The following is an 18,290-nucleotide window of genomic DNA, read 5'->3' as shown; positions in this document are numbered from 1 at the left end:
TGCAATATATAAAGATTTATTTAAAAAAAAAAAAGAATATTTGTGACAGAATAAAGGTTCCCCCCTACCCTCGACCAGTGTACTACCCAGGGGGAGGGGAATGGCTTGCTGGACTATCCTGCCCCCTGCAGTCTGGGCTAGGTACTACAGCCACAAGTGGTCAGTCCAGGGAGAGATCAGACAGGTTCTGGGCGCAGTACTGTAGAATGTCAAAATCAGGTATTGAGAAGGGCACCCGGGACCACTTCTTGGCCTGGATCCTCCCGTGAGGAGTCTCCAGGAGTATGCCTCGGATTTTGAGCACCGGCAAGGTCACTGATTTGTAGATCATCTGCAAGCCCCAGACCTAGTGGTGGGACAAAAGTCAACATCTGGGTTTCTACCATCATGCAGTGGGCTCCCTAAGACAGGACTAGAGCAGAGACTGTGGGTCATCCATGGCAGGACTCGTTGCCACTCTGTGTGAGGGTCTCTTTCCCAGATCAAGGGCCTCTGGGGTCTGGGGCTGAGGGCTCTTGGCCTGAGCGATAGCCCCTCACTTACCTCCCCACAGTTACTGCAGCTAATGGTCCCTCCAGGCTTCCAGTCCTTGAAGACTTTGTTAATGACCACAGGCTTCTGGGAGACGGTATAGTAGATCCTAGAGGGGATGAGGTAAACAGCGCCCTTCTGGAGTTCCTGTACCCCAGACTTCAGGCCCTGTAGCTGGCTGAGCCCCTGCCAGGGCAGCAGGGTTTTCTGCCTGTCAAGATACAAAACTTCCCAGAACCAGGAAGTCGAGACCTCAGAGGGTCTGCCTGCCCCGTCTGCACCCCCTTCCCACACCCAAGCTTGGGAACTTTTTGACTCCCACGTGAGGGTTTCAAGTTTCCTTATGAATCTCCTCCTTCCTTATTTCCAACCCCAAGATACCTCCTTTCACCTGACAGAGTGTTCTAGAAACATCCATCCTCCCTGACATTTCCTGGTTCAGTGTGCACCTGAGCCTCCTCATTGCCTCCTGGATGACGGTTTAACTTCCAGGCCCAACCTTCAAGATGCTCTGTGACCTGGTTAGTCTTCCTGCATCCCATCACTCCCATCTCCCTCTCAGGATGACTAGGCTCCCTCACCTCTGCCTAGACTCATCTTCCCATGTTCAAACCCCACCAACCTCCTTCTCCTACCTGGGTGAAATGCTCCCTCAAATGGAACCCATTCGAAGAACCTTGGCATCATGACCTGACACACAGGCGGTGTCAGTAAACAGGTTCTTAATGACTGTTGTAAGCAGAAGTAAGGTAGGAGGTAGAATGGGGCAGGGGTGGCCTAGCGAGAGGGGGAGTTCTGTAACTTAGTATGTGAAGGACGGATCAGGAAGGTGTGTGTGTGCCACCAAGCTCCTGTGGAGGTCTGAAGGCAACTTCTGGGAGTCTCCCCCTCTACCGTGCGAACTGGGAATCAGGCTCAGGCCTCCAACTTGCTGTGTAACTGAGGGTAGCCTTGCCCTGCTGATCCTACTGCCTCTATTTCCAGAGCGCCGGATTACAGGTGTGCACCACCACCCAGGTGCCGGGGATAGAACCCACAGGGCTTTGCATATTTTAGGAGAGCTTTCTCCAAACAGAGTTACACCCCCCCCCTTTTTCTTCTTTTATTTATCTTTTGAAACAGTTTCTCTCTATGTAGCCCTGGCTATCCTGAAACTAACTCACTATGAAGTCCAGGGCCCTTCTAGAACCCTCCTCTTTTTGAGTCCAGCCTGTCCTGGAACTGTCTGTGTAGCCAAGGATAACACCTTGAACTCCCAGGTACTGAACTACAGGCATGTATAATCACCAAACCACTACCACCATACCCAGCTACCCAGCTAGCTACTGGTTTGTTTGTTTTGTTTTTAAGCGATGGAGGCCTTTCTATTGCCTTGGCTCTGAACTCCTAGGCTCAAGTCATTCTCCAAGCCACCTCACCTGGCAGTTGGACCTGTCTTGAATGTCCTGAAAGTGTGTAGGACCAAGAAGTTAGTTTGTAGCTAAATTCTTTGTATCCTAATTCCAGTTCTCTTTCAATCCCGCAATGGCCACGGAAGCTTAAGAAAGACACCGCCCCTCTGCTTCCTCGCTTGTGAGATGGGACTATGGATAAAACCTGCTTGCTAAAACGCTCTTTAGCCTTCTCCACCTTGCAAAAGTCCTTCCTCATCCTGCCAGCCCTCCCACAGCTCTCACGAGAAGCTGGGGTTCACATTGACGTGGTGGGTGCCCTCCACCTTCCGCAGGTCACTTCCGTAGCCCACGGCCACCATGCAGTTGATGCAGAGGAGCTGCACGCACTCCGCTGGGAACTGCCTCTGCTGACTCTCCCGCTGGGCTGCGCGCACTGCTCGCTTAACCAGAGCTGCCCGCTGCAGGTCCTGGATCTGGGCAGGGAGGGGGGCAGTGGGGACAGACATGACATGGACAGCAAGAGACCCAACCTAAAGAAAGCTCCCAGGGCATTTGTACCTAGACCCAGAAGGGACTTTTTTTGTTTGTTTGTTTTGTTTTTGAGACAAGGTCCTTTACTGAACCCGGAGCCCGGAGCTCCCTGACCCAGCTGGCCAGGAAGCCCAGAGATGCCCTGCCTCACCTGCCTCAGTCTTCCCAGAGCTGAGATCACAGGAACTCTTTGATGTCCTCAGGTTTTTACTTGTCTAGGAATCTAAACTCAGTGCCTTGTTCCAATCTTCTCATCTGCCTGGGTCTTCGTTTCCCTTCTGTCTGTTTCTAGAAGCTCTCTCAGAAATACAAAGTATCTGTCCCCACCCTACCCCACCTTTGTTTTCTGTTGTTTTGAGACAAGGTTTCTATGTAGCCCTGGCTGTCCAGGAACTTATCCTGTAGATCAGGCTGGCCTCAAAAGCACAGAGATCCACTTGCCTTCTGCCTCCCAAGTGCTCAGGTTAAAGGCGTGTGCCACCACTGTCCACCACCCCAATCCTCCCTCCCCGCCCCCCTTTTTAAAGACAGATTCTCAGTATCTCAGGTTGGCCTCAAACTTGCTGTGGTAACCAAACATAAGGGCAAACCTAGGACGAGGCCTGTTCCTGTTTCTAAGGTTATGTGGAGGACAGGCACTACCCTCTCCGGTAACATGACCCTGGCCTTCATCTTTCTCTGCATAGTATAAAAGTTCCTTGGATAAGCTGGGAGGGGGCCCCAGGAGTGTGTGGGTGCAGTCAGAGTCTGCTGACCTTGGCCTTGAACTCTTGGGGGTCCATCTTCTGCACTGCAGCCACGGCCTGCTCCATCAGCACCTCCAGAGCCTCATTGGTCAGCTCCCGCTGCAGCTCCCGACTGCCCTCTGTTGCCACAAAGGAGTACACGCTCTGCCCAGCTCGAGCGCGGCCCCTGGCCTGGGAAGAATGGCAAAGGTCAGTCAGGAGTAGGCTGGGGTCCCTGGCGGCTCCTTCCAGGACTGTGGCAGTGGAGAGGAGGGCCCTAGAATACCTGGACCATGGAGATCTCATTGGTCTGGAGCCCATAGCGTACCACCACATTGCACTGGGCGATATCCAGCCCCTCCTCTGCCACACTTGTGGCAATTAGAAGGTTCAGGGTACCATCCCTGAACTCTTGGATTACCTCTTGCTGGTCTTTCTGTGGAAGGATTGGTGGGGAGGAGAAGGTTTATACGAACTACTCAGAGTCCCCAAGATCCTGTCCATCTTCCCTGGTGACCCCAATCCCTAGGGCCACACATTCTTTCTCTTTCTCCTGCCCTGTCTCCTCCCCTCCCCCCCTTTAAAAGATTCTCCAGAATCACAGGCTGGCCTTGAACTTTTGGTGTAGCCAAGAATGGCCTTGATCTTCTACTCCTAAGGCTTCTACTGTCTCTCTTCTGGTCGCTGGGAGCAAACAGCATTACCACACCTGGCTTATGGCTTTGGGCTTGTTAGGCAAGCATCCTACCACCAGTGACTCCTAAAAGTCCCCATCTACCCGGCTAACCTCTGTTCTCCCACAAGGTGTCTCAAGGGCCTGACCCTCAGTCTTGAGAAACCACAGAACTCAGTCTCTTCCTTGCCCCCAGGGTTCCTACTCCATTCCCTGGGGCCCTTAGGTCAGGCTAGAGGTGGGGGTTGGGAAGGATGGGGTGATTTCTGTCATCTCAGCTCTAGGAAGATTCAATCCCTCCTTTCCCCCAGCCTTCCTGCTATCACTTGGTGCTGATGACCCTCCCCCCCCCCCTTCCCTATGAAAAGCCACCAACCAAAACCAAACACCTGGGTCATGTGTGTGCTCTGGCTGGTATTCCCTGCTCCAATCAGCATCTGGGCCTTGATGTTCACTTTCTGTAGGCCAGGCTGCTGCCAAAGCCAGAGCAGGAGGGAGTAAGCGCTCTGGCGGGTTCGGGTGAAGATGATGCCCCGAGGGTGGTTGGGGCTCCCAAATTGCTTCAGCAGGATCCCTTCCAGCATCTCCAACTTCGGATTCTCGGGCCCACGAGCTGCTAACTGGGCCAGCTCATTCTTATGGCCTGGGAACACCAAAACAGAGGCAGAGGCAAGGGGCTTAGGCCTGGATGTGGACAGGGCGCTCACAGGGATAGAAGGATAGGAGGACACCTACTCCTGTCTATCCCCTGAGCTATTCCAAGAACACACTTGAGGACATGGTTTCCTCTCATTATCAAGGCCAGCCTTATTCAAGACACTGAGTATAGAATCCATTGTTCATGTACCCCAGGCTGGCACTCATTCTCACTCTCGCCTAGTACCTTTTATATTTGTTTTGTTTTGCTTTTTTGAGACAGGGTTTCTCTGTGTAGCCCTGGCTGTCCTAGAACTTGATCTGTAGACCAGGCTGGCCTCGAACTCACAGAGATCTGCCTGCCTCTGCTGGGATTAAAGGTGTGACTCACTGCCAGCTGGCTACAGATAGGACCTTGGAAACTGTTGTTTTAGTTTTTTTAGACAGGTTCCCACGTAACTCAGGCTGGCTTCAAACTCACTGCGTGGCCAAGGACAACTTCTGTTCCTGCTTTCACTTCCTAAATCCTGGGATTACAGTCATGGGTTCTTCACTTGAAACCAAACTGGGCCTTTGTGCATGCAAGGTGACTGCTCTAACCATTAGACTGCACCCCAGCCCCACCCTGGAGCTTTTCTCTTTCTTTTCTCTTCCACCCCCACAAGGTTTCTCTGTGAGCCTTGGCTGTCCTGAAACTTGCTTTGTAAACCAGGCTGGCCTTGAACTCAGAGCTCTGGCTGTGTCAGCCTTCTGAGTGCTGGGATTAAAGGTGCGATCACCACTGTTTGGTCTTTGAGCTTTTCAAACTTATCCTTGATACCAGAATAGCTTCAAGCCAGATTTTTCTGTAGAGAGAGAGTGTGTGTGTGTGTGTGTGTGTGTGTGTGTGTGTGTACACGCATGTGCATACCCACCAGAGATCCCTGTCAGGTGTTTTCTATCACTCTCAACCCTTATTTTTAAATTTTCATTTTTTTATTATCATGTATGTACATGGCATGTGTTCATGGGTATGTGAACCATGACACACGTGTATTATTTATTATGTATACAATATTCTGTCTGTGTGTATGTCTGCAGGCCAGAAGAGGGTACCAGACGCTTGCATGGGAAGCCCTTTACCCGTGGAGCCACCCTAAGTGGTTTTTAAAATATCTTGGTTGAGGGCTGGTAAGATGACTGAGAAAAAAAACACCTGACATTTGAGTTCAATCCCCAGGACCCACACTAGGAGGAGAGAAGAAACTTGGGCAAGTTGTCCTCTGTCCTCCACGAGAGTGCTGCTGTGGCACACGTGCCCACACGAATGTACGTCTTCCTCACCCCACTTAGCAAATTAGTGTAATAAGTTAAAATATCTGTTTATAACCTGAATTAGTTTTTCTGCTGCAAACTGTCACACTTAAGGCAACAAGTCTGTCATACCAGCAGCCTTGGGTTTTGGTTGGGAAAATAAAGAGTCCTAGCCTCCCTAACTGACCTGGAGCGCTCTAGCAGTTCTGACCCCATTATGGCTCACCATCGAACAGCTCCAGCAGCCAGCGCTCCGCACGCAGCATCTGAGTTTTCGTGGCACGCTCCCTGTGGTAGAAATCTTGCAACACGTCAAGAGCATCCTGTGCGCGGACGGTGTCGTGGGTCAACAGCGCGTCATTGTAGCGCCGCAGGTGGAGCGCATACACCCGCCGTTGCTGGAGTCCTGCCTCTGCGGCTGCAAGCAAAGGATGCAGGGTCAATGTTCCTAAGTTCTTCTGCTCCTAAATGGTCCACCTAGACCACCTAGACCATGAGTGTAGAAGCTCCACCCTCAAAGGCTCCGCCCAGGCAGAACCTCCGGAACTGCTCCTCACCAGCCTTGCTCAGCTCCACTACTTGCTGCTCGTAAGTCTGCGTTCCAAACTGCTGGCTCAGTTCAGGCATCGCTAGTTGCTGGTGAATTTGTTTCATAAGCTCTTTTAGCAAGTCTCCAAAAGGGTCCTGAGAAGGGAGGAATGACGGGATGAGGGAATTCCCATAATATGGCAGAGTTGGGTACCATGGAGGTACAATTTATCTTGGGAGTGAGAACATCAAAGGGCTGGCCTGCTGGGCGTGAAGTAGCATCGCGGCTGGAGAGCTTCTGCTGTCTCAATTATGCGTTTGCCCTGTAGCCTGGACACAGTGATGTTGAACCCTGGTTCAGCCCTGCCATTACAGACATCAGCCAGTGCCACTATTGAAGAGGAGAACCGGTCCAGCCTCGACACCAAGTGCCCCAGCTTCACGTCTTGGCAGTACCATGAGCCAATCTCAACAGTAGGCTATGGACGCGGACTACATGTGCCTCAAAGCACAGAACACAGAAAGGATAGGTGGCAGCACAGAGGTACAGGCAAGCGGCCTGAAATGACAAGACCTGGGGGAGGTGGAGTCAGAGCCCAAGCTGAGCTTCCCTAACTCTGCACCGGACCCCAGCCTGCCCAGGGACTCCTCACGCACCTCTCTGCGCCTTTGGCAGAGGTCGTACTGCTTGCAGGGCTTCGGGTTGTGCTCCAGCAGCTGGGGGCGGCAATTCTCTGGTGACATGATGCGCCACGTATCCAGGTTGGCACAGAGCTGGAGGTGATAGAGAGGCATCACCGGAAAGAGGGGTCAGGCAGAATTTTGAGGAGGCGGAGTCCTGGCTTAAGAACAGGAAGAGCCTAAAGCAGGGGCATTAGGAGTTGGGGTTTATTTCTTCCGTGTTTGAAGGTGTGCTCGGAGTTACTAATATTCTAGGTACTGGTGTGAGAGAGGAACTTAGATGGACATGAACATGAAGAAACCATTGAGAAATAGCTAAGAATACATAATGGAAACACATTAGGTAGTAAGAATGAACTCTGAAAATTCTAAAGCTGCTGCTAGAACAAAGCAGTGGGGAGACTGTGACAAGGACAGAGCTGCTCGCTGGGCACTCCAGGCAAAAGGACTAGTAAGTTCAAGAACTCCCACAAGCACAATGGGCTCAAGATCCTGGAAGAGATCGGTGTAGCCACAGAAGGAAGGGTAGGGTTGTAGGGCTGGGGATACGCCAGGCAGGCAAGGAGGTCCCTAGTGGATCTGTGGTAGGAGGGCAGCAGGGGCTCAACTGACCTGTAGGATGTGGTCAATGGCCCCTTGGAGGTTGTTGGCCCTGCCGGTGCCTGGGGAGGCCGTGAGCCCCAGCACCTGGGGAAGGCGCTCTGCCTTCTGCAGCTTGTGTTCTAAGTAGCGGCTCAGAATGACGTTGTAGACCGTATTCTTGTGGGTGTGGTGACACTCATCCACCACGATCAATGAGAACTCTGGGGGCACATGAGGGACAGCTGTAAGCCACACCTGGCACCTCTTCCAGCAGTTTTTGCTTTGTGAGGTCCCCGCTCTTTTCCCCCTCTCCCTTCCTAACTTCGAGCTGCGCCCCAGACAAGGCACAGGCGGGGTTGATTTCTCTCAATTTATAGACTAGTAAAGCGGGGCTCAGCTGGGGAAGGGGCTTATTTGCCCGGGAGCAGGTTTTATAACCAGGATTCGGCCTTGGCAATGGGGCCCACTCGTTCCCACAATGACTGGATCCACAGGTGTTCCTAGGGCCCTGCCCTCACCTGTGAGCTCTACGTGTTCCTCATCTTCTGGGCTGACCAGCGCCAGCTGCAAGAGCTCTGCTGTGCAGATGAGCAGGTCATGGCTCCGGGCCATTAGGCCAAAGCCAGCTCGTGGTCCCATGTCCCCACTCAGGGTAGTCATGGTCCAGCGTTTATCCAACATGCTCCTGAATTCCTCAGCATGCTGGCTCACCAAGTGTACCTGGGAGTAAAGAATCCGGGGAGAGAACCTGGCTTGTGGTGGGGGTGGGAAATGGCAGTTATTGGGGGTTGGGGTGGGGGAAGCTGGGAGTAAGGTGACCCTTCAGGACATTGCTGGGTCCTGAACCAAGGTGAGAAGACCCAGCAGCGCTGTACTAGAAGAGACCAAGAACGGTCAGGACGACCGGAGACCCTGCTGTGGGAAAGGCAGACCACTCACCCTGTTGACCAGCACCACCACCTTGCCTCTGTCTACTGTCTCTAGATGCCGCCTGGCCACAAAAGCAGCTGCCCGGGTCTTGCCAGCGCCCGTGGGCAACCAGATTATGATATTCCTGCCTTCCAGAGCAGGCAAGATCACTTCCCACTGGTAGGGCCGCAGCTCCATTCTGGAATGGCAAAGGTTATCAGAACCCCTGCCTTCTAACTCCTCCCCCCTCCCAGACAGCACAATCAGCTGCAGAATTTGCCCTGTGCCTGGAATTCCAAGCTTCTCAGGGAGGTGGGGTAGCACACCATAGGGACCCACCTGGAACCTGCTGCAGCCAGAACTGGGGTGACCGTGTTGGGGAGAGAGCAAACCAGCCTGGTCTCTGCTGAGCCTTCTGGAATTCTGGAAAGCCCGGGGCAGGCAGCTCAGTGATTAGAAATGAAACTGAAACAAGGGGAGGAGCCAGAGGAGACGGAGCCCAGCCCATCCCTTCCCAGCCACAAATAAAAATAGGATTGGGGTGGGGTTTAGTTACTGAGAGGAGTGCGCTTTCATTGCCCTGGTCCTCTACTTTCTCAAACCCTTTTCCCCAGCTGGGTTAAGGGGAAGGCATGGAGGTTCGGACCTTGGTTGACTGGACCAGGACCACCCTGGAGTCGGGATGGGCAAGTTCTTACTCCCCCTTTGTACATGAGACAGGCTGGAAGCCATTGGGAGAAGAGGAGAGGGGTGGCAGCCAGGCAGGTACATCACTCCTAGGAATTACAAGGGTCAGCAGCCCCAGTCCAGCCTGAAGTTAGGCTTCCAGGTTGCCAGGAGGAAGGACTGGAGGAGCAAAGGTCAGTCTACTAAATCTGAAGCTACACCCCACCCCACCAAAAGCAATCACACAGGGAAAAAAAAAAAGCTTTATTGTTCCCTCCAAGGGATTAATGCCAAGGAATGAATGGTCCTGGTGCCCCAGCCCTGGGGGACAGATGGACAAGACAGTGTAGGATGAGCCACAGCCCCTCATGGCTCCTCTAGCCTGGGCTGTTCCATCCCAAGGTGGATCGATGAATAGCCCTGACCCTGGAAACAGGCACCTGAATCAGGCTCAGAACTGCCAGCCTGCATAGCTCTGTAAGGACCAGGGCTGAGCAGTCCATTCCCTGGCCACCAGACATTCCACAAGGGGCTGGTCCCAGACCAGACATCTCCCCAAGGTCGGATGCAATGAAGGCAGGAACAGAGCTGCGGGCTTAGGAGTGCCTGCTGGCTGAAGAGTCTGCAAGATCTGGGGTCCATGGCTGGAGCTTCTCCTGCTGAGGCAGGGAGAGGGGGGCCAGAAACGCCCAAATGGATCTGACAAGACTGAGGTGGACACTGCAGAGCCCAGCTGGGGACTACTTGTCAATGAGCCCCCCCTCCTTGAGCTTGAAGTAGAAGAACTTCTCCAGGGCACTGGCGCAGCGACAATATTCACTGTCTGGAGGATTGTACTCCCGGCAGTTGGCGATGACCCGCTGCAGGTCAGCTACAAAGAGCTTCCGGGTCACATAGTAGCGACTGCGCAACCGTTCTGTCATGGTCTTCAGGTCTGGGTCACAGAAAAGGGATTAGCCTTTAAGAGGTGAAGGGATATAGCTGGGGTTGCTGACCACAGTGGGTCAACACAGGCAGGCACAGATATGGGGGCACACGCTGGGAAAATGAAGGCAGCAGGGTCCTTACCAATGGGGAAGCGGATAACCTCATAGTAGTCTGGGGCCTCTGACTTCTTCACAGGTTCCATGAAGGGCCAGGCACTGGGGTGTGACTGGAGAGAAGAGCTGAGCTGGGGACAGGCTCACAGTGCCAACTTGCCCAACCCAAGACTGCCACCCACTTCAATGACCCCTGAAGAGAGCCTGGCTTCCCACCTTGATCTGAGCCAGCAGGTTTTTGAGGGTCGTGTATAGCTGGTCAGGGTCCTTCAGCTCCTTGCTGGAATAGAATATGCCAAGTTTGAGGTGTGAGTCCTTCTGTCCCTCCTCCCTCGCCCTCACTCCCATGTTCATTCCCTAAACACTTACCCCTTCTCCTTCCCCATTGGCTTCCAGCCTGTCTCTCCTGCAAAAGGGAGAGAACAGCCCTAAGAATGCCTGCCCACACCCAAGAATGCCCTCCTGCCCTTCAGCCAAGGCCCCTGCTCACGAATGCCAGGGACGCTCTCCACAGGGATCTGCCTCACTCCCTCCTTGAAGCAGCTGAGTCCAGGGTAGACCTTTCGGATCTGTGCCTGTTTGCGCTCAATCAACTTCTTGATGATCTGAGAAAGCAAAGGTCTGAGGGGCCAACTCGGGTCCAATCACCCCCAAGACCATGGTGACATTTACTTTTGACTTTTCCTAAGAAGCAGGGCGAGAATCAAGATCTGGCCCATCTCCTCCACTTAAACACACGCACGGTACATGCCTTTGCACGTTTACGCCCGACCAATGCACATGCACAAAATCCCCATGAATACGGTACTCACCTCTTTTTGTTTCTTGATGATGTGGGACAGCTCTGTGTAGGGGATCCGGGGATTCAGCTCACACTCCATCAGCGTCGCTCCTTCATAGTCCTTGATGTAGCCCAGGTATCGGCTCTTGGGCACCTTGATGTCCTTGGAGAAGCCCTGGGTGAGCGGATAGGTAAGACCCAATCCATCAGCAAGGACTCTCTGACTTTGGAAGTCACTTCTTCAGGAGCACTTGAGAGACACATGGCACACTTCCTCCTGCATCCCTAAACACGCCTGTGGCAGTGAGAGCTCTATCTGCCTCCAGAAAGGCTCCAACCCGGCTGCTGCACCTCCTCCAATCCCCTGAAGCACCTTCCAATTCCTGGCCCTGTTCTTCACTAGGTGGCAAGAGGCAGAGAGGAGACAGGGAAGAGAGGCCCTTCCTCACTGATGACAGGTGCAACAGGGGACAAGAAGGGACTCTGCTACTGGAAGCTGTTCACCCAAACCTGGGCCCCAAACAGCAGGTATGGTGAGACCACAGCGCACCTGCTTTTTGAAGTAGCCGATGGCATATTCGTCAGCATAGGTGAGAAAGTAAAGGATACTGTGTTTGATGTGGTACTCCTTTAGGTGGTTCATCAGATGCGTGCCATAGCCCTGTGTGGGGAGACCAGGGTTTATGGAGGAAAAGTGAAGGGTTTCTAGATAGCTGCTCTGGGCCACATTCAGCACACTTGATTCTTCACAGGCCCATCCTTCAGTCTGTACATGAGTAGTTATTAAAAACCCCATTTCAGGCTCCAAAACCACAGAGAAACCCTGTCTCAAAAATCCAAAAAAAAAAAAAAAGCCCCATTTCATAAGAAAAAAAAAAGCCAAAAAAACCAAACCAAATCAAAAAACCCTTGAACATAGGTTCACAAAGAACAGTCCGAGGTCAGTTTATGAGAGATGCAGCAGGGCTGGGTTCCAATCCAACACAGCCCGTTGGCCCCAGTGCTGGGGTGAAGAACAGAAAGGGTCACAGAGGACTGTTCATGAGCATCTGAACCCTGAACTCACTCATGTCAGGACCACACAGACAGGTATATAAAACAGGAGAGCGAGAAGCCTGAAATAGCTTATTGTGGAAAAGACTGAAGCTGGGACTATTAGCTCTCAGTAACTCTAATAGTTATCAACTCTCCCAAGGTATGCTTGTAAATTTCCCTGGGAAGAAGCCAGTTCACTTAAAAAGTTTTTGTCCCGGGGTGTAGTTCACTTAGTAGAATGCTTGCTCGGTATGCACAAAGAACTGGGTTCAATTTCCTAAACTGGATAAAACCCAGCATGGTGGTGTGCCCTTGTGAGCCAGTGCCCTGGGGGCAGGGACCAGAGGGTCAGAAGTTTAGGGTCCCCTGGATTACACAGTGTGCTTAAGGCCAGACTGGGATCTATGAGACCCTCTCTGAAACAACAAGTCCCCAAAGGTTCACTTAAAAATCTTGCTTGTGAGCCGGGTGGTGGTGGTACACACCTTTAATCCCAGCACTCAAGGAGGCAGAAGCAGGTGGATCTCTGTGATCTGAGAGTTCAAGGCCAGCCTGGTTTACAGAGTAAGTTCTTGAGTTCCAGGACAGTCAGGACTACACAGGGAAACCTGTGTCTATCTATCTTGGTGGGATCAGAACTCAGTCGTAGAGTTCTTGCCTGGTGTTCACAAATTCCTGTGTTTCATCCCAACACCAGAAAAGGAAAAAAAAAAAAGACTGATTTGGGTATCTTTTTTTGCTTGTTTGTTTTTGGAGACAGGGATTCTCTGTGTAACAGTTTTGGCCGTCCTGGAACTCTGTAGACCAGTCTGGCCTTGAACTCACAGACATCCTCCTGTCTCTGCCTCTCCAGTGGTGGGTTTAAAGGCGTGGGCCACCATAGCCAATGCTCAGGTACTTTATTTTTTAAACAGGTGTTTCCTGAACGTTCAAGGCAGAGCTGCCACCTTGTGGAAATGTCTGGTTACTACAAGAAGCTCTGGGGCACAGACATTCTGCCATTCTGGCTGACTTGGTCCAAATTCAGAAGCAGGTGGTGGGGTAGGGTCATGGTCAGGGCCACTGTGCTCACCTTGACCTGTTCATTTGAGGTGACAGCACAGAAGACAATTTCCGTGAAGCCCTGAGTGGGGAACATGCGGAAACAGATCCCACCGATGACCCGCCCGTCCTTGATCAAGGCCAGAGTCTTATGCTTCCTAAGAGAGAAGAGGCGTGTCATGGGGTTTACCTGTCCTTTCCACGCTCCCCAGGTCCCTCAACCCTGAAAGGCTGAGCCTTGGGAGAGGGAGGGTGTCCAGTGTGGAAGGATGGGGAATTTCAGGGACTCACGGGTCAAAGACGAGGCGGGCAATATATTCCTTGGGCATTCGTGGGAGTTGGTGGGAGAAGACATTCTGCAGCCCCACGAGCCAGAGCAGCACTCGCCGGTTGGCCTTGGGAGTCAGAGAGTTGCCGATGACGTGGAACTCGATAATGCCACGACGCTCTTCCAGGCGAGCCGTCTCATCTCGGGCTGCGTTGGCTGAAAGAAGGCTCGTCTAGGCGGAAGAACGGTAGTAAGCAAGGGCCTCGGGTGGGTGAGGGTCCCTTCCCTGACAGATCAGCAGACCGGGCTGCCTACCTCCGGTCCCAGCATGGCAGCAGGGTCAGTGATGGTCAGCATGACCTCATTGACCAGCTCCATGGGGATGTCACCCATCACACGGAGCCGCTTAGCATCCTCCAGGGTGAGGTTCTCGGGAAGCTTCCTCTTCTCCCCTACTGAGGAGGTTGACAAGGTCACCCAGGGATAGCAGGAAATGTGGAGGGAAGGGTAAATGGGGGTGAGAGGTCGGGTCAAGGACCCACCTGGCATGGGCTCAGCTCCTGTGGAATCCAGGCTGAGGGAGCTGTTGTTGCCTCCGCCCATGGAGGGACTGAAGAGGGGGGTGGTGGGAACAACCGCTGCACTGACTGTAGCTGCATGAGAAAAAACATTAAGGACGGGAGTGGAGGGTGTGGTGAGGTCTTCAGAAGGATCCAGGCCCCGTCAGCCCTTTCTGAGCCCCAAGGTATCTTCCTACCACACCCCACCACTCTATCATCCCAGGGTCAGCAGGCCAGCCAGGGTGACCGAGGAGACCCTGCAGGGCTATGGAGCAACGTACCTGGTCGGGGCACAAGCTGGGTCCCCTCTGAGGGAGGCATGGTGAAGCCAGACTCCCAGATGGGAGAATTTGCCCCGTAGATCTCTTCCTCGAGCATAGACAGAAACCTGTGGGGACGGAACAACTGTCCCACAATTCCAGACTTCAACCAGGAGTAGCCTGGGTCAGACCCCCAGAGGGATGAGAGGCCCGCCAGCCAGCCAGCCCCTGTTCTCAGTGGGTGGGAGCCAGTGAGAAGAGACAACAGCTTCTGCTGTCTGGGAAGGCCTATTATGTAGAGCGAGTCTCAGCTCCCTGCCTGCTGAGGACCACTAAGAGAAAATAAAAGGACAGGATACAACCAGGATAGAGGTGAGGGACCCATTCATGGCATGATGTATGGCACAGGAGAAGGGGTCTGAGCTGATGCCACCCTATGCTGTGTGGCCAGGCAGGGTACCCAGTCACCTGAATTCCCTTACTCCACCTCTGTATCAAAATGGTTTGAGAATCACCCAATCTTGCCACCTCTCGCTCTCACACGCCTGTTTCCAGCAAAGGTTTTTGAATAGGGAACTCTGACCCAGATTCAAATGGGAGGAAAGAGAGGCACAATAGAGGCAAAAGGATATAGAAAGGACTAAAACAGAGACGGGAAAAGACAAACATAAACTCTGACTTCTTGGAGCCCTGTGGAGGGAGGGGTTCTGAGGCTGCATCCAGGTGCCCATAGGAAACTATTAGTAATAATCTAACAGGGGGTTGGGAGGGGGTAGCGTTAGCTTGGGCCATGTACCTGCCATCCCCAGACTAGCACATACTAGCAAGTAGCTTCTGGGCCATGGGCAAATCTGCCAGGTAGACACCCAGATCCCAGAAGGCCCATGGAGGGAGAGGAGGGACCAATCCAGGAAGCCTTCCTGGAAAAAAGGGACAACAGCGAGGACATGAATTTGGGGTAAAATCCCAACAGGCCAGACCGAGCCTTACTTGGGGAAGTGAGTGAGGATAAGGGTTCTCTTCTCAGGCACCAGCTTGTCCTTCTCCACGCGGAATTTTTCTAGTAGCTGCCGGCGGGTGACAGTGAAAATGGATCGCAGAAGGCTTCGGCCAAAGACATGGGTGGTCTCGTATCGGGGGAGGCTATCACAGCTTTGGGGTACGTGGCAGTAACAGAGCCATCTGGGGGAGGTGGAGTGGGAGATGAGTGTGGAGACTACCCATGGATCATACAAGCCTCCCCCTGTGAGGCCCCGCCTGGGCTCACCTGGTATAATTAACCTTGTAGGTAGCCACATCCTCAGACTGGGACCGCTGCCGGAACTGAGCAGGGGTCTCCAGCTTCCAGTAGTTAAGGCAGAGCAGGAACATCTTGGAGAGCTCAAACATTGTCTGCCGCTCTCGGGGGGCCAGGTGGCTAAATTTGTACTGCACAAAGTTCAGGACACCCTGAGAAGCGGGAAGGGGACAAAAGCAGACGGTGGCATGAACAGCCATCAGAGGCATCTCAAATACAAGTCAAGGCTTTCCCCTCACTCTAGGAAACCCTGACCTTTCCAACTTCAACGCCCACCCTGAGGTCAGCAAACCTGTGTCTCTTCTTTGAACCTCTCTCCTGTTCTCAGCTTGAGGAAGAACAGACTCTACCCCTATGCTGCCTCTTAGGTCTGCTTTTCCAACCCGTCCTACCTGCTCAATGTTAGGCTTCTCAAATGGGGGGCTGCCTAGGGATCCTTCCACTACTGGTCGAGTCATCTGGAGGATGCATTTCCGTAAGAGCTGTAAGGAAGAGGAGTGGGTTGAAATAGGGATAGCCAAGCTCAGAGTCAGATTCCCATCTCACACCAAAGCCTCGGCCCATTTCTCTTTGCAAGCTCACCTTGAAAAGGTAGAAATAGACCTGTTTGGTGTCTGTGTCCTCTTCCTTGTGAACAGACATGAACAGATTTTCTACATCTACTACCATTCCCAGGAGCCGGTTAATCTCATCCTCGGATACATTCTCCAGGTGGGATACATGGTCGGCTGCAAGATGGTTAACATTAGGGTTGAGAGGAACAGAAGAAGGGCTTAATTCTTGCATCTCCTCCTGAGACACACCTTTGATCCTCCAATCCTTGAAGGACAGGGAGACCCAATGTTCTCAGTTCTCACACCAGCCCTTGGGAGTTCCCTGCTTCTTCTGGGAGGCAGACTTCCCTTTTCTTTCCGTGAGACATACACATACATTCCCAGCGCACTCTTTCCTTAGGAAGTCTCTCTAATTTCCCTAAGAGGCTTTACGGTACTTATGCACTCTGTCCAAACAGGACCTAGCACCTGCCCTCGGCCCCAGCGCTAAAGACACTGCCTGCCTTACCCAAGGGGTGCTCACAGCTACGGCACAGCTCGCTCAGGTTGGCAGCTGGCTGCTGAAGGTCCATTCGAGGTGCGGTGGGGGGTTTGGGGTTTTTCCAGCCATTACACTTGCAGGTTTCATTGGCCTGGAGGCGGAAGGATCAGTCAGCTGATGTTGTACCCCAAGCGCCAGAACAGCTCTGAAGCTATAGCTTCGGCCCCATTCCCACCCGAGTCCATGGATGCCCCCAAGCCCCGCCCCTTTCGCCCTAGGCCCCGCCCCCACCTTGCAAGCTGAGAAGACCCCTAGTTTCTCAAGCTTCTTGGCACGCGGCAGCCCCCGGACTTGCGCCTTCCTCTGGCTAGCGCGCTGCTGCTGACTCAGGCCAGGTCGAGCCGGATCCCCCCCACTGCCCGGCCCCCCACTTCCTACCCCGGCCCCCCCAGTCCCTGTGCTCCCGGCTGGGGCTGCAGCTGGGGTGGGGGCTGGTGCCGGAGTAGGAGCCGGAGTAGGGGTTGAAGCCGGGCTGGGCGCAGGAGTCGGAGTTGGGGCAGGGGCCGGGGACTGAAGGGGCCGGGGCTGCGCGGCCGGGGCCGGGTTTGGGGCCTGGGAAGGTTCCGCCATGGCCTCCCCCGCAGCGGAGCGGCGCCGCGCTCCCAGCCCTAGGGCCGCATGGGCAACCGGCGCACAGTGCGCAGGCGTCGCTGCCCCGGCGCACCATGGGAGTCGTAGTCTTCCCTTGGCGCTCTCCATGCCTTGGCCTTCCGGACTTCGGTCCTGTTTCTTGGTTACAGACAGCCAAATGTTCGATTGAGCACCCTAGGTTGACTGCTAATTTTTTTTTTTTAAAGTTATCTGGGATAGTTATAATTGCTGTTCTCTTGGGAACAAGAGGAACCCCGGAACACTGGCAGTCTGGAGGATTTGTGGGCTCCGCCCTTCTGAAATCCATAGGTGGAAGAACAGGCCTGGGCCAGGGTTGGCTCCCACACTGCCAAAGCCTACCCCAGTGACTCAGAATTGTAGCTCCAATAGCGATGAAATGTAGAATTCTACATTTTGTGCTGTGTGGTGTTGACACAGATGAACTATCTTTGACATTCGGCTTTTTCTGTACTTAGGTTGCTGTTAAAGAGAAACAGTTTATTTTCAAAAGAACAGAGGCATAGTTGTGAGTCATGCTGCTGAGGTAAAGAATGAAACAATCCCAGCGTAGAGAATTGTGTGCGTGTGTGTGTGTGTGTGTGTGTGTGTGTGTGTGTGAGAGAGAGAGAGAGAGAGAGAGAGAGAGAGAGAGAGAAACTGACGGACTGAAATACTGAGATTGTAAACGGGCGAATTAAAACAACCAGAGAAGGCAGGGCAGTGGTGGCGCACGCCTTTAATCCCAGCACTTGGGAGGCAGAGGCAGGCGGATCTCTGTGAGTTCGAGGCCAGCCTGGTCTACAGAGGGAGTTCCAGGACAGGCTCCAAAGCTACAGAGAAACCTTGTCTCAAAAACAAAACAAAACAAAAAAAACCCCAGAGAGACAGTCGGTGCCGCCGGTCAAGCTGCAGATATGGCGGGCATGGAACGGTCCCCATTTTTGTCCTATGAACAGGCAAATATGGCTCGCCCTGCTTTAAAGCTGAACAAATTTCCTTAATCATTCCCTTCCTCCCCGCCTATTCTCATCTTTTCCCTGCCTCCCCGGTGGTGGTGGTGGTGGTGGTGAGCCAGAGAATTAGCCATTTTCTTCTCCATCTGTTAGTTCAGGACTATGAAAGGTCCGGGTCCAGTTCTTTCACAAAGACCCGGAAGGTCCCTCTTTTGGTCCG

General features: G+C 53.2%; 2 protein-coding genes across 3 annotated transcripts; both read right to left on the bottom strand.

Moving 5' to 3' along the window:
• On the bottom strand, window positions 1-8,944 carry Dhx58 (DExH-box helicase 58). Its single transcript, XM_075990736.1, has 13 exons — window positions 8,823-8,944; window positions 8,514-8,682; window positions 8,093-8,294; window positions 7,605-7,795; window positions 6,969-7,085; window positions 6,341-6,467; window positions 6,010-6,201; window positions 4,244-4,497; window positions 3,468-3,617; window positions 3,212-3,373; window positions 2,208-2,398; window positions 544-640; window positions 1-346 (listed from the first exon to the last, which is right to left on the bottom strand). Exons 2-13 carry the CDS (start codon window positions 8,679-8,681, stop codon window positions 161-163), a joined length of 2,037 nt encoding a protein of 678 aa, XP_075846851.1. The 5' UTR covers window position 8,682; window positions 8,823-8,944; the 3' UTR covers window positions 1-160.
• A 455-nt stretch (window positions 8,945-9,399) lies between these two features.
• On the bottom strand, window positions 9,400-17,166 carry Kat2a (lysine acetyltransferase 2A). Of its 2 annotated transcripts, none has more exons than XM_075990734.1 (18): window positions 16,758-17,166; window positions 16,494-16,617; window positions 16,014-16,159; window positions 15,824-15,913; window positions 15,402-15,583; window positions 15,125-15,316; window positions 14,156-14,262; window positions 13,857-13,967; window positions 13,630-13,769; window positions 13,338-13,546; window positions 13,078-13,204; window positions 11,521-11,631; window positions 11,002-11,145; window positions 10,680-10,794; window positions 10,559-10,595; window positions 10,406-10,469; window positions 10,218-10,302; window positions 9,400-10,083 (listed from the first exon to the last, which is right to left on the bottom strand). In XM_075990734.1, exons 1-18 carry the CDS (start codon window positions 17,094-17,096, stop codon window positions 9,890-9,892), a joined length of 2,517 nt encoding a protein of 838 aa, XP_075846849.1. In that variant the 5' UTR covers window positions 17,097-17,166; the 3' UTR covers window positions 9,400-9,889. The 2 variants fall into 2 exon arrangements, with proteins under 2 accessions (XP_075846849.1, XP_075846850.1); XM_075990735.1 differs by having other exon boundaries at window positions 13,630-13,766.
• Window positions 17,167-18,290: the final 1,124 nt, after the last annotated feature.

The sequence above is a fragment of the Microtus pennsylvanicus genome, chromosome 11 (assembly GCF_037038515.1).
Source record: "Microtus pennsylvanicus isolate mMicPen1 chromosome 11, mMicPen1.hap1, whole genome shotgun sequence".
Lineage (NCBI taxonomy): Eukaryota > Metazoa > Chordata > Mammalia > Rodentia > Cricetidae > Microtus > Microtus pennsylvanicus.
Note: the sequence above shows the minus strand (reverse complement) of the source record. Positions and strands in the feature narration are given on the sequence as shown.